We start from the raw sequence: 13,568 nt of genomic DNA, 5'->3' as shown, positions 1-13,568 counted from the left end.
TAGGGGTAAATACAAAAGAAATAGAAGAAATCTCCCTGCTGCTATGCAACCTCACAGCTTACTTATATAATTAATTTTCCAAGCAATGGTCTAGAGTCTTCCAAGACTATCTGGCCCCAGAACTTTCTACTTGAAGTACATCTAATAAGACACACACATTAGGAAACATAGGATTTGTGGTTTGGTTGCACATAGAATATAAGGTCTGTGAAAGCAAGAACTTTGTCTTGCACCCTGCTGTACCTCCAGGGCACAGAAGAGCTGCCTGCACATACTAGCTGCTCAATAAAATGTGTTGCCTAATGAATATACTTTCCATTTAGACTAACTGAAAACGGTCTCTGAAAAGAGTTTGGAGAGGGAAGTAAAACAAGGGTTTTATGTGCTGCTAGTGAAAGTGTAAATTGGTTAAAAGTTTTGAAAAGAGCACGGCCTCTAAAAAGGAACAAAATAATGCCATTGGCAGAGTTCCCCTTGTGGTGCAGCAGAAACGAATCTGACTAGTAACCACGGTGTTGCAGGTTCCATCCCTGGCCTTGCTCAGAGAGTTAAGGATCCAGCGTTGCCCTGAGCTGTGGTGTAGGTCAGAGACACGGCTTGGATCCTGCATTGCTGTGGCTCTGGCGTAGGCCAGCAGCTGTAGCTCTGGTTCGACCTCTAGCCTGGGAACTTCCATACGCCAGGGGTACAGCCCTAAAAAAGCAAAAAAAAAAAAAAAAAAAAAAAAAAAAAAAAAAGGAAAAGAGCATGAGCTTATTCATCAAAGACTTTTAAAGTGTTCATACCTTCTCGCCAAGTTCTGCCAGCCCTGGAAATCTATTTGGAAGTTATCCTAGGTGGGAAGAAAAAAGTTTGTGTCTAAAGATGCTCTGGAGATGCAGCATTGTTTTAAACGGGGAAAAAAGCAACCGTTTATGTTCAAAAATCATTGAATGATCAAGTTATAGAATATCTACTTGATGGGTTATTCTGCAATATTAAAATTATGTTTATGATCATTTTATCACTTGGAAACATGCTTATATTATATTGTAAGCGTATATTTACAATCCACATATAATTTAGTATCTTTTTTCTTGTATTAAGGAAAAAGGCAAGACACTAAATTATGTAGATTGCGAATCTGTATATGTAATAAAAACAAACACAAAATAAAGAACATTAGTGACTACCAGCCTGTCAGACAATTGCTCTGAATGCTAAATATATATATGTGTATGTACATTTGTATGTATAATTTGTTTATTTTCCCTAACACCCTGTAAGGTAGGTGCTATTATAATAACCACTTTATAGATAAGAAAACTGAAGCACAGAAAAGTTATATAGTTGTGCCAAGGTCAATGAAAGGACTGGGATTCAAGACTGGGTAGACCAGGCCACTATCTGAAAAAGTAATGGGAGATAACGTACCAAATATTGACAACAGCTGCTTATGGGTGGTAGAAAAGAGGGCAATAACATTCCAGAAAAATAGATTCTGCCTTTTAACAAGTTTTTTGTAAGGATGAGAAAACTGCACTCAAATGTTCCCGTTGTGGCTCAGCGGTAACAAACCCCACTAGTATCCATGAGGACTCAGTTGGATTCCTGGCCCTGCACAGTGCGTCAGGATCCACCACTACCGTGGGCTGTGCTGTAGGTCGCAGACTCGGCTTTGCTGTGGCTGTGGTGTAGGCCAGCAGCTACATCTCCCATTCAATCCCTAGCCTGGGAACTTCCATATGCTGCAGGTGAGCACCCCCCCCCCCAAAAAAGGCAAGAAAAAAGAGAACTGCACTCAAAAAGTAAATTAATGACTTCATCTGTTTTCCTGTAATAGATCTGAGTAGAAAAACACTTTTTAATTGACTATAGAACTCCATTACTGCAACTAGGGAATTCCAACCCTATAGAAGAGAAAATTAGAGTAAGTTCTGTTTAGGGGGAAATGGGGTGTAAAGAGGTTGTTTTTATAAATGCAGAGAGGAGTCGCCCCCCCCCCGCCCCCGCCCCCGCCCCCTGTGGCTCAGGGGAAACCAATCTGACTAATATTCATGAAGATGCAGGTTTGATGCCTGGCTTCGCTCAGTGAGTTAAGAATCCAGCGTTGCCCTAAACTGTGGCGTAGATTGTGGACGCTGCTGAGATCTGACAGATATGGCGTGGCTGTGGCTAGACCAGCGGCTACAGCTCCCATCAGACCCCTAGCCTGGGAACCTCCATAACCTCCAATATGCAGGGGGTGCGGCCCTAAAAATACCAAAAAGTAATAATAATAATATAAATGCAGAGAAACTAACCAGAGCTAGTTTGGGGTTCTCAGTTTCAATGTCACACTTGCTCAAACCCCAGTTCTATTTTTAGGTCTGATTCTCAGATAATCACTCTGCTCTACTCAGAAGGATGTATTTAAACAGCAGACCCTCACGTGCCTGCACAAACCAAGAGGTCAATGCTGTACTCAAGTGAGATGGGGCGAAGATGGGACAGAGGTACTGGGCACAAAATGTCCCCTGCTAGAGCTATAAGGCCCAGGTTTCCGGGGTGGGGGTGGGGGTATCCACAGTGCGCGGATCTACGCTCGATATACCCTTTGGGTAAGAAAGTGTAAACACGCTAATGATGCTAGCGACGAAGGTGACATGGAATAAATGTCACCGTACTTATCCCAATGGAAATTTAAAACTAGTGGCAATACATCCATCCTACAGTAAAGGCCAGTTAGTAACGTAAACACTTCATTTCCAGGGGCTGACCCAAACCCACTAGTCCCACCCCCAGCCCTGTAGGTTCCGCCCTGACCACCCGCTCCTAAGGACTACAGCTCCCAGCCTGAGGAAGATTCCTGCGCATGCGATTTGACGACCTACGCCTACATTTCCCAGCAAGCCGAGCGACTACGCTGACGCACGCATGCGCTCTCGTTCTCTCTCGCCAAGTAGGGTTTGACCTACAGCCTCCCAGGAGAAGATGGCCTCCCAAGCAGTGTCCGGGCTTTCCCGGCAGGTGAGAGAGAATGGCGGTGTTGAAAGCCAGCGGAAGGAACCCTCCTGGGGTGACCCATACCAGGCCTCTAAGCGCTACGGTTTGAGGCCACAGTTGGGGGAGCGTGGCTGCCGTTCAAGGTCGTGGGGCCAGGAGAGCGGGGGCGACAGCAGGCAGCCGGACGGCCCGGCTTCCCCCCGGGATGCGCGCAGGGCGGTGGGCGCGGGGCTGCGCATGTCTGCCTTTGGTGTCCTCAGAGCACACCCCTCGAAAGTAGCTGCTTTGAGGGGCACAGGAGAAGGGGGCTCCACCTTTGTCGTAGGGGTCATCAGTAATGCTAAGGAATATTTGTGAAACACATTCCACCTTTTTATAAAGAAAATGAGACCGAAAAGTTTAAATGACTCGTCCTTGGCTGCTGAGCGAATAAGGGGTAGAGCTGAGATTCGAACCCACAGAAGATAGAGTTTGAAAGAAAATTCGTGCTCTTCATACTGCATGATTCCTTACGTATAGCTTCCGTAAGGTTTCCTAAGTGTTACGGTCTGTTAATCCTCACAACCTTTCGAGTACATTCCAGAGCCGGGATTACTTGAAGGTGACCTGTGCCCTTGCAGGTGCTTTTTAAATTACTAATTCCAACTCTTGATAGACAAGGTGATACTGTCTCAACAATCTCAAGGTAGTATCTGCAAGATACTGGGATCTGTTCTCACAACAGACTGCTGGGTAACCCAAAGAATTCATCTTTATTTTCAGATAGCAGTTCGAGTCTAAGAAGGTACATCTCTTGCAAATCATTCCTGGAATCCTCCCACTTTTTATTAAAACCACGCCCAAGGGTAGTAATATAAATGCCAAAAATCGCATTAAATTTTTTGGAACAGCGTGTTTCATTAAATTTGGTTTCTTCTCTCTGATACTGGTGTGCTAGCCTCAGCCTGTTTTAGTAAACTAGGAAGTGAGTGGGCCTGCAGTTTCCCAAGCTGCTGGGATGATTCTCAGTGGGGAAATTTACTCCTAGGCAAAAAAGAACAGCCCACCCTCGTGTAATCTGTGATGATACAAAGAAACACAAGAAACGAATCATTTAGGAGTTGCCGTTGTGGTGCAGCAGAAGCGAATCTGGCTAGTATCCATGAGGATGCAGGCTGCATCCCTGGCCTCACTCAGTGGGTCGGGGATCTGACGTTGCCGTGAGCTGTGGTGTAGGTGGCAGACCCAGCTCAGATCTGGTGTTGCTGTGGCTGTGGTGTAGGCCAGCAGCTATAGCTCCAGTTTGACCCCTAGCCTGGGAACTTCCATATGCTGCAGGTGCAGCCCTAAAAAGAAAGAAACGAATCATTTAAATGTCATACTTACTGTTTTTTACTTTTGGTTTAAGTGCAAAAATCCTTGAAGTAATCTCATTTGATCTCCTTTCTCTTTTCGTTGCTAAGGTGCGATGCTTCAGTACATCTGTGGTCAGGCCATTTGCCAAGCTTGTGAGGGTATGTCACCTTATTTTGTGATTATAAAGCAGATGAATGTGTGTGAGTCAGACACCAATACATGTAGGGCATGGATTCTGTATCATTCCGACTTGAACCTTTCTGCATGATTTGCGGTTCCCAAAACATGATGTGTTAGGGAACAAAACACATGTGTTGTGGTTCCCAAAACATGAGGGGCTAGGGAACAATGTAATGTTGAAGGCCTACTGTGCGACAGGCCCACACATAACTTTTAATTATGGGAATTTCTTAAAACCCCATAACAGTGGTGGGAAGTAGCTAGTTTTCCCATCTTTGCCAAAGAAGAAACAGCGTTTGGGAAGACTTTCCCAAAGTTATTCAGCTTAGTCTTAGAGCTGGACCGAAACGAAATCTCTCTCAGAGCCTAAGCTTTTCCACTATAATCGTACTACAGTACCACTCAGCATATGTAGTCATACTTGATGGTAGTGTGGTTTTAAATTCAGGAGTTTCCTGTTGGGGCGCAGCAGAAACGAATTTGACTAGTATCCATGAGGATGCGGGTGTGATCCCTGGCCTCACTCAGTGGGTCGGGGATCCAGTGTTGCTGTGAGCGATGGTGTAGGTCACAGATGTGGCTTGGATCCCACGTTGCTGTGACTGTGGCATAGGCCAGCAGCTATAGCTCCAATTTGACCCCTAGCGTAGGAACCACTATATGCTGCGAGTGCAGCCTAAAAAACCAAAAATACAAAAAATAAAAAGCCTACAATTCACTGTAAAAATTAATTTTAGCATTAGGCACAGAGTAAATTGCTCTTGGGCTCCATTAAACTGAACCTGGATGGGGAAGCTCAGTGAGGGAATTGATAGTCTTGCTAGGAAATGTATAAAGGTGTGCTTGCATGTTTCATAAACACCGTTTTCCTGGTTCTCACGTATTCAGAACTGCCTTTTATCAGTGTTTAAAACCTCCCCAAATTGGAACTGAATCATTATTGCGTTCCAAGGAATTCTAAGCTCATCTCAAAATTAATATAATGAAATTATAGGTAGAGTGGGAAGGGCCTTGACATGCCATGTTTCCTAAGCCCTGGTTTTAAGATGAGGATTTGGAAGCTCACAGATTGAGTAGCCCAGCCAAAAAACATCCCTGATTTGTTTGAGAATTGTCATGCAAGGTACCTCTTTGATGACATATTTAAACTGTTTTGTGGTATAAAAGTGTATTTTTAAATTGTAAGTATTTCATTCTGCTATCGACAGTATAATATAGTCTTAACTGATTTTTCTTTTCTTTTCCTCCCCCACTCCACCCTGTTTTGTAAAGCCACCTGTTCAGATATATGGTATCGAAGGTCGCTATGCCACTGCTCTTTATTCTGCTGCATCTAAACAGAATAAACTGGAACAAGTGGAAAAAGAATTGTTGAGAGTAGCAGTAAGTAGCTTTCCTGTTCCTCACTTATTAAGTTCTCATTGTCTATTTTTTCCTTAGATGTTTGACTCTGTATCCCTAATGAGGTGTGTTCTAAGAGAGAAAGAGTTGCAAATAAAGAAAAAAACTTATTTTCGGCAATCATGTTGATAGTAATAGTACTGGATACTGTTGCTTTGAGCCTATTGTATAATAGATACAGACAAATACATATAAGGATGTTAATGTTAGGAACCACGATTTCGAGCTAAGAGAAGAAATAGAAATAGAAAATCCAAATTTAAGATGGTAATATAAGAACCATTGCCATTTCAAAAGAGAATTGAAAAGTCACCCTGAAAAACTATGCTCGTACTCCAGGTATTTCCAAAGTAGTCTAGAGGATATCACGATAGTGTTTTACTGGGAATTTATTTTCCTTATGAAGCTTTTACCTCCGTTTCATGTGTTACTTTGTTCCCAAACTGCGAGGGGAGAAGGAGCGGATGTATTGGCCAGCAAAACTGGTCCAGGTGCATGAGCTTCACGATGACTAGAGAGAACCGACAGAGAACGGCCGTGAGGCTACAGGGGAAATGAAGAGAGGAGCAAATGAACTAAATTTCTAAAAGCCTGGGTGTGGCTAAGGAGATTCTTCACTGCAGTTTCCCCAAAGGTTTTGTTTTGTTTTTTGCTTTTTGTTAGGGCCACACCCACCACGTATGGAGGTTCCCAGGCTCAGGGTTGAATCAGAGGTGAAGCTGCTGGCCTCCTCCACAGCCACAGCAACACTGGATTCTCACCCGCTGAGCGAGGCCAGGGATTGAACCCGCAACCTCATGGTTACTCGTCGGATTTGTTTCCACCCTGCCACAACGGGAACACCCTCCCCGAGTTTTCTGGTTAACAAGGTGCTACACACATTGTTCCTTCCCCAGCTCCTTTCCCTCTCCAGATCCACCTAAGGCACTATGGTGTGCATTCGGGGAGGAGACACAGCTGGTATATACTCTCTCCAGAGGCAGTTACGCTCTCTTCTTGATTTTATGTTTTAAGAATTTCTTGTAGGTGTTCCCATCGTGGCTCAGCAGGTTAAGAACCCAACTAATATCCATGAGGATGCAGGTTCGATCCCTGGCCGTGCTCAGTGGGTTAAAGGATCTGGCATTATGAGCTAAAGCACAGGTAACAGACAAAGCTCAGATCTGACATTGCTGCTGCGGCTGTGGTGTAGGCCAGCAGCTATGGCTTCAATTCCACCCCTAGCCTGGGAACTTCCATATGCAGGTACAGCCCTAAAAAGAAAAAAAAAAAAAAGAGAGAGAGAGTTTCTTGTAATTTTTATCAAGTTATTTCTAAAGACTTTTTTATTAAGTTATTAGAAGGGGAAGAAAGCTTCCCAGGCTAATTGTATAGTACAGTACTTATATATATTGTTCATTTTTTCATTTTGAGCTTTTATTGGAACTTTTGACCTAACAGACAATAATCTTAACTCCTTTCATCCAGTTATCTCTGCAGATAACACTCCTGATCTAAGTTGGTGCGATCAGCTGTCAGGATGCTCACAGCCAACAGCCCTGCTGTTGGGGACACTTGGGGGAGGGGTAGCAAGAGCAGACAGGATCACACACAGGCTTTTTTTTGGAGGTGACGATTACTGCCTGCTGCTTGTCACTTACCCACTTTAAATTGAACATTGGTGTTTACAAAGGAGAGGCTGACCTGGGTTGTGGACATTAGAGTGGGGTTTGATTAAAACCTCAGGTCAGTTAAGACCGGGAGACATGCAAAGGAGGCAGTTACCTTAAGACTTTTTTTGGCCATGGCGTGCAGCAGCTTGATGTGGGAGCTCCGTTCCCAGACCAGGGACTGAATCCAGGCTGCAGCGGTGAAAACACCCACTCCTGACCACTAGACCAGCAGGGAACTCCCACCTTAAGACCCTTTATGAATGAAAATCAGCCATTTTCTGGCATTGAGAGGAAAATATGATGCTACACAGATGTCACTTACTGCCCATTGAATGATGCAACAGAAACAGATAAGAAATATGAAAAACTGGAATTGCTGTTGTGGCTCAGCGGAAACGAGTCTGACTAGGAACCCTGAGGTTGCCGGTTCAACCCTTGGCCTCTCTCAGTGGGTTAAGGATCCATCATTGCCGTGAGCTGTGGTGTAGGTGGAAGACACAGCTTGGATCCCACATTGCTGTGGCTCTGGTGTAGGCCAGTGGCTACAGCTCCGATTTGACCCCTAGCCTGGGAATCTCCATATGCTGCAGGTGCAGCCCTAAAAAGCAAAAAGAAAGAAAGAAAGAAAAACTGAAAAACTGGATGACTCCAACTCCAGACCATTTGTAGTTTTTATAAGCCAGTAGTTAATGTTTCTTTGAGGCCATTCAAGTTGAGGTTTTAGCATTAGATAGCAGAGTGGACTAGTCGCTCGGATCAGAGACAGAAATTGTGCAGCTGTGGAACCTGGGAGAGGGTTAGAGTAAGGGAAAGGCTGACAGAGGTTTGTTACTGCGAGTTGCCCAGATGGCAGCAGTTCTTGGTTCGCTGGACGCTTGGCCTGCCAGTGAGGGCTGCAGAGTGCTGGACGCTGCCCTTGGTCGCTGACCAGACATTTGTGATGTAACATAACCGAGACAAAGTGGTCTCTCTCTGGTGGCTGCACTCCCGTTTTTTGTCCGTGTTCCCTCCCAGATTAACTGAGGCTGCTCTGGAAGCACCAGACGTCCGGCACAGTGCTGGGTTGGTTCTCCTGAGCCTGCCTCTGAGAGCGGCCAGACAGAATGCAGATCGGTCTGAGCCGGAGCAGTCCCCCTGCAAGGGAGAGGCAGGGAGGCTTCCCGAAGTCAGAGCATCTTGTTAGGTCTGCACCCAAATGTGGGCCTTGCTCGCATCCTTACTGTGTGCAAAACTAGAGGCTGGAGTTCCTATCATGACACAGTGGAAATGAATCCGTTTAGGAACCATGAGGTTGAGGGTTCGATCCCTGGCCTCGTTCAGTGGGTTAAGGATCCAGTCTTGCCGGGAGCTGTGGTGTAGGTCGCAGACGCGGCTCGGATCCCTCGTGGCTATGGCTGTGGTGTAGGCCGGAGGCTACAGCTCCAATTCGACCCCTAGCCTGGGAACCTCCATGTGCTGCAGGTGCAGCCCTAAAAAGACACACACACAAAAAAACCCAAAAAACTAGAGGCTGACCCGGGGCAGATACATTCAAATGTGTGGTGAATTGAATCTTGGCCACTTAGTCTTTTTTAATAATCTTTCTGGAGAAGCAGAAATACATTTAAGAAGCTTCCTAAAAGTAGTTTTAAATACCTTCAAGAAATAGTACATGCTGGGTAAAATCAAGTGTGGTACCTTCCTCAAGGCAAAGCACGTAATTAGCTTTGAGAATGCTAATTTCATTCATGAACTAGATGATTCATCAGGAAGTTTGTGTGTGGCAGCTAGGATCATTTACACCCTAAAGAGTCTTAAGAAATTATTTTTGTACTTGTAGCAAATCTTGAAGGAACCCAAAGTGGCTGCTTCTATTATGAATCCCTATGTAAAGCGTTCCGTCAAAGTCAAGAGCCTGAGCGACATGACAGCAAAGGAGAAGTTTTCTCCCCTGACGTCCAACCTGATCAGTAAGTATCAGACCTTTTTTACCGAAGTCTCAGGAAATGTTGCTGCTGACACTGGTCCGTGGACCAGGAACACCAGCATCCCACGCCTTTTGGCAGAGAAGCATCTTGGACTTAACCCCAACCTGCTAAGTCAGAGTCTGTGTCTTAACTAGCTCCCCAAGTGAAATGTCTTCGCAGTCACGTGTGTGTAATCAGTAGTTTCAACCCGTGGAGGAGACCAGTGGGGTTCATACCAAGAAAATGATTTGTGGCCAGTGGCTAGGCCTCTGTCCTTGAAGAGAGTTGCATTCCTTGGTACCTTCGGATTGCTTTTCAAATCCCATGATCCCTCAGGAGCCAAGGAGAGTGTATAGTGACTACAGACAGTGTGTTAATTTGGGACCTTGTAGCCATTGAAATCTGAGGCATAAACCTGAAGGTCAGATTGCAAGCTGTGATCAAGAAATTATTGCAGATGCGGGTAAGACACACACCCTCTCACAGATTTAAATGATTGTTGGTACAGTCTTTTATTTTTTTACCGTTGAATATTCCTTTTAAGTAACAAGTTGCATCGTCTCCATTCACAGTCTTAAATGACGTCGAGGCTACAAATGTAGGTTTGCTTTTGAGGTGAATGTAATGCTTCACGAATAGCTTGATTTACGTGAGATCCTTCACTGTCCCAGATTTGCTTGCTGAAAACGGTCGCTTGAGCAGTACCCCTGGCGTCATTTCTGCCTTTTCTACCATGATGAGTGTCCACCGCGGAGAAGTACCTTGTTCCGTCACCACTGCATCTGTGAGTAACAGCTTGTTGCTGCCGCATTTGTCTTGACATTCCAGGTGTCACATCTGGTAGGAAAAGAAAAAAGCTAAAATCAAGAAATTGGGGAAGGTGATTTATACCAGCTTCTGGGAACCTCTGCTTTAGAAGGGCCAGCACGTGTCTTCTTGGGGCCTCCCCAACCAGTGATTATTCGTAAGGACTAGAGATTGGGTCAGAATGTGTTGGGAAATACTGGTTTATATTGCATTACAGGTTTGAGTTATTTTGTAAATATCAAACTGAGTAGTTTACTGAAATGAGCTTCTAAGCTTTTGTGGTGGATGGGAAGGGTTACGTGGATGGGCCTTCGATCTTGTTGTCCTGCTGAAGTGGACGGTAATTACAGCCACCGTTTACGGAAACCTACCACATGCTGGGTCCCTTACTTAATACCAGAGGTCCCTGTGAAGCAGAAGTGTGATCATCCTTGTTCTACCAACAAGGAGACTGAAGCCCAGGGAAAGTAAGTTGCTTACTCGAGGTCCCAGAAGGTGGAGCTAGGATTTGAACACAGGCATCTCTCAGAAGTCGGGGTTCCTTCAGCGGCAGTAGCTCCCCACTTCCGTTGCTGTTGTCTTAGCTATGTATCATCTTCCTCCTGCCGTTCAGTCAGTGTGGGGAACAGCGCGTGGGGCTTAATTATCAGCAGAGCATGTGGTAGGTAGGTTTACCTGGGGTACGCAGCACCTGACCTCATCTGGATTAATTAATATTTCTGCTGTTTAAGAGATGGTCTAACTCTCCCAAAGAGCACAGTTGCAAAGAGACATTTCAGCCCATGGAACTTGCTTGTACATTTGTGGTTCGATACTTGGTGTCCCCAAAGCAGGTGCCTGGCTGAGAATCACAGCTCAGGTGCCTTTCGGAGCCCACCCTGCCTGCACTGGTTCTCCTTGACCAGAGAGCTCAGACAGGGCTTCCCTGGCCAGATGGTCAGCAGCTCATTCCTCAGTGATTGCAAGGACATGATTTTTTTTTAAAGGGTGCTTATTTTTGTAAAAATTTTTTAGAACCAGCTGATGCTCATGCCTTTGACGTTGAAACTCCTGGGTAAATAAGTTTCCACTGTTAAAAAAAATAACACACCTTGATTAATGATTAAGGGCCCAGACTTTAGAAACAGACTGATTTCAAATCTTGGTGCCAGTCCTCACTTGCTGGTGGGACCTTAGGTGAGTTTTTCTTAACCGCTATGAACCTCAGTTCTCCCACATGTAAAATGGGAGCAATAACTCAGCCTCCCAGAGGCGTCCAGATTAAAACAGGTGGGGGTGCAAAATGCCTGGCGTGGGAAGTTCCCGTCACTGCGCAGCCAAAATGAATCCAGCTAGTATCCATGAGGTTGCGGGTTCGATCCCTGGCCTCACTATGGGTTAAGGATCCAGCGTTGCTGCCACGAGCTGTGGTATAGGTCACAGACGAGGCTTAGATCCCACATTGCTGTGGCTGTGGTGTAAGCCAGCAGCTGCAGCTTCAATTCGACCCCTAGCCTGGGAACTTCTATATGTCTCAGGTGCGGCCCTTAAAAGCAAAAAATAAAATAAAATGCCTGGGACATACTTCAAAGATCTCTTAAGCTCAGAGCCTCAGCAAATGACTAATTGGATGCTGATCGGCTTTCCCTACCACCCCCAGGAGACAGATCTTGGCAGAGCTGTGGGTGTTCTTTGCTGTCTTTGGGACTCTAGGATGGGTGGGTGGGGAGGTGGGATCTGTGATGGGTATAAAGTCTCTCCTTCAACAACATGTGCCGTGCTTCTCATCCAGAAGTAGAAGGTGGGGCAAGAGGGGCGAACGCAGTCTGGGTGCTCAGGGCCCTGGCTCTGTGTGAACAGATTACATAGCTGTAGTGACTTCAGGAGCCAGCCAAGCCGGGCTCAAGGGGGAGCTCAGAGCAGAGTGGCATGCCAGAGCGCCTGGTCACCTCGAACTTACAGATCATAGAACCAGCTCAAATTGCAGTTTTTCACCAAAGAAATAATAGGCTCAAGCCGCCCTCAAAGGGGCTAAGCCCTGTATCCCCCGGCGCTATAAACTTTGGGTCCCCCCAACCCATCATTTCTCAGTTGTACTGCTAGTGCCGGGGAGGGAGTGGCAGTAGGTGCACCTTCTGATCCTAGAGGGAACTACCCAGGTGTGCTGGGAGGCAGGGCCTGCCTGCACCCGGACACACTGACAAGTGACCGTCACAGTGCACCTCCAGGGCGGGTCCCGGGCCTTCACGCAGGAATTCACCAGGCCCGTCTCGCTGGTGTGTGCAGAGGGATGTGTGTGCTCTCCTTTCTGTGTAAGTTTTTGTTGTGCTGTATCCAAATTTAAAGGATGGTTTTGTCCTTTTTTAGCCTTTAGATGAAGCCACTCTTACAGAGTTAAAAACAGTCCTGAAGAGCTTCCTAAGTAAAGGCCAAATATTGAAGTTGGAAGTGAAGGTAGGTCTTTAATTATGTGAAGCATTTCCTCAAGTTACGTGACACTTACATTGGCTGTGGAAAGTGGAAATTAGATGTGATTGTGTCGTGATTTGCCTGGAGTAGACCCTTCATATTTATTTTCAACATAATTGATAACTGAGTCCATTCATAATTTAACGTCTGTCTTTTTCTAAATGTAATTAGAACATCTCACACGTAGACTTTATGTAACACGTAGACTTTGCAGAGCAGTTTTTCATCTTTCTCTTTGATTAATGAAACATCGGTGTGTTTTCACATTTCTAACCCATTTCCTTTCCTAGGTTGATCCATCAATCATGGGCGGAATGATTGTCCGAATTGGAGAGAAATATGTTGATATGTCAGCAAAAACCAAGATTCAGAAGCTGAGCAGAGCCATGCGGGAGATTTTTTAAAAAGTGTTGATTTTCTGTCCATGAAAATTCTTAAACTTGGAGCAACAATAAAATGCTTCCTGAACAGAACATACTGTGTGTGCTCTTTTGAAATAGAAAGGGAGCCTTATTTGTGTGGCTTTCTTTCAGGATCCCCTTACTTTAGAGGTTGAAAGCCCCTTTGGAATTTAGTTTGTGTAGATTATTCTCAGGAATTTATGGAAATTTGTATCCCGTAGGAAAAATAGCTAATATTTATTCCAGGCACTATTAATACTTAACGGGTCTTACCTCATCTCCTTGGTCTCAAAGGCCAGAGCCTGGGGAAGGGCTAAGCCTGCAGGTGGAGGTAAGGTAAAGCCAACTGGCTGCCGTCCAGAGTTTCAGCTGGTGGCGTCCCTCCCTAGTCTCTGAAAGTGGTCCTGCAAGCCCATGCTGGGCAGACAGCTGCT

General features: G+C 45.4%; 1 protein-coding gene across 1 annotated transcript; it reads left to right on the top strand.

The window, feature by feature from the left end:
* Window positions 1-2,936: 2,936 nt before the first annotated feature.
* ATP5PO (ATP synthase peripheral stalk subunit OSCP) lies at window positions 2,937-13,204 on the top strand. Its single transcript, NM_001044606.2, is given in 7 exon segments — window positions 2,937-2,988; window positions 4,407-4,457; window positions 5,752-5,862; window positions 9,352-9,481; window positions 10,150-10,262; window positions 12,632-12,718; window positions 13,024-13,204. Coding segments are annotated over 7 exon segments (642 nt in total). The 5' UTR covers window positions 2,937-2,952; the 3' UTR covers window positions 13,138-13,204.
* Window positions 13,205-13,568: the final 364 nt, after the last annotated feature.

Source organism: Sus scrofa, chromosome 13, assembly GCF_054392235.1.
Source record: "Sus scrofa isolate SSC_HxYL_T2T_F1_AM1 chromosome 13, Sscrofa_HxYL_maternal_Yorkshire_Landrace_v2.0, whole genome shotgun sequence".
Lineage (NCBI taxonomy): Eukaryota > Metazoa > Chordata > Mammalia > Artiodactyla > Suidae > Sus > Sus scrofa.
Note: the sequence above shows the minus strand (reverse complement) of the source record. Positions and strands in the feature narration are given on the sequence as shown.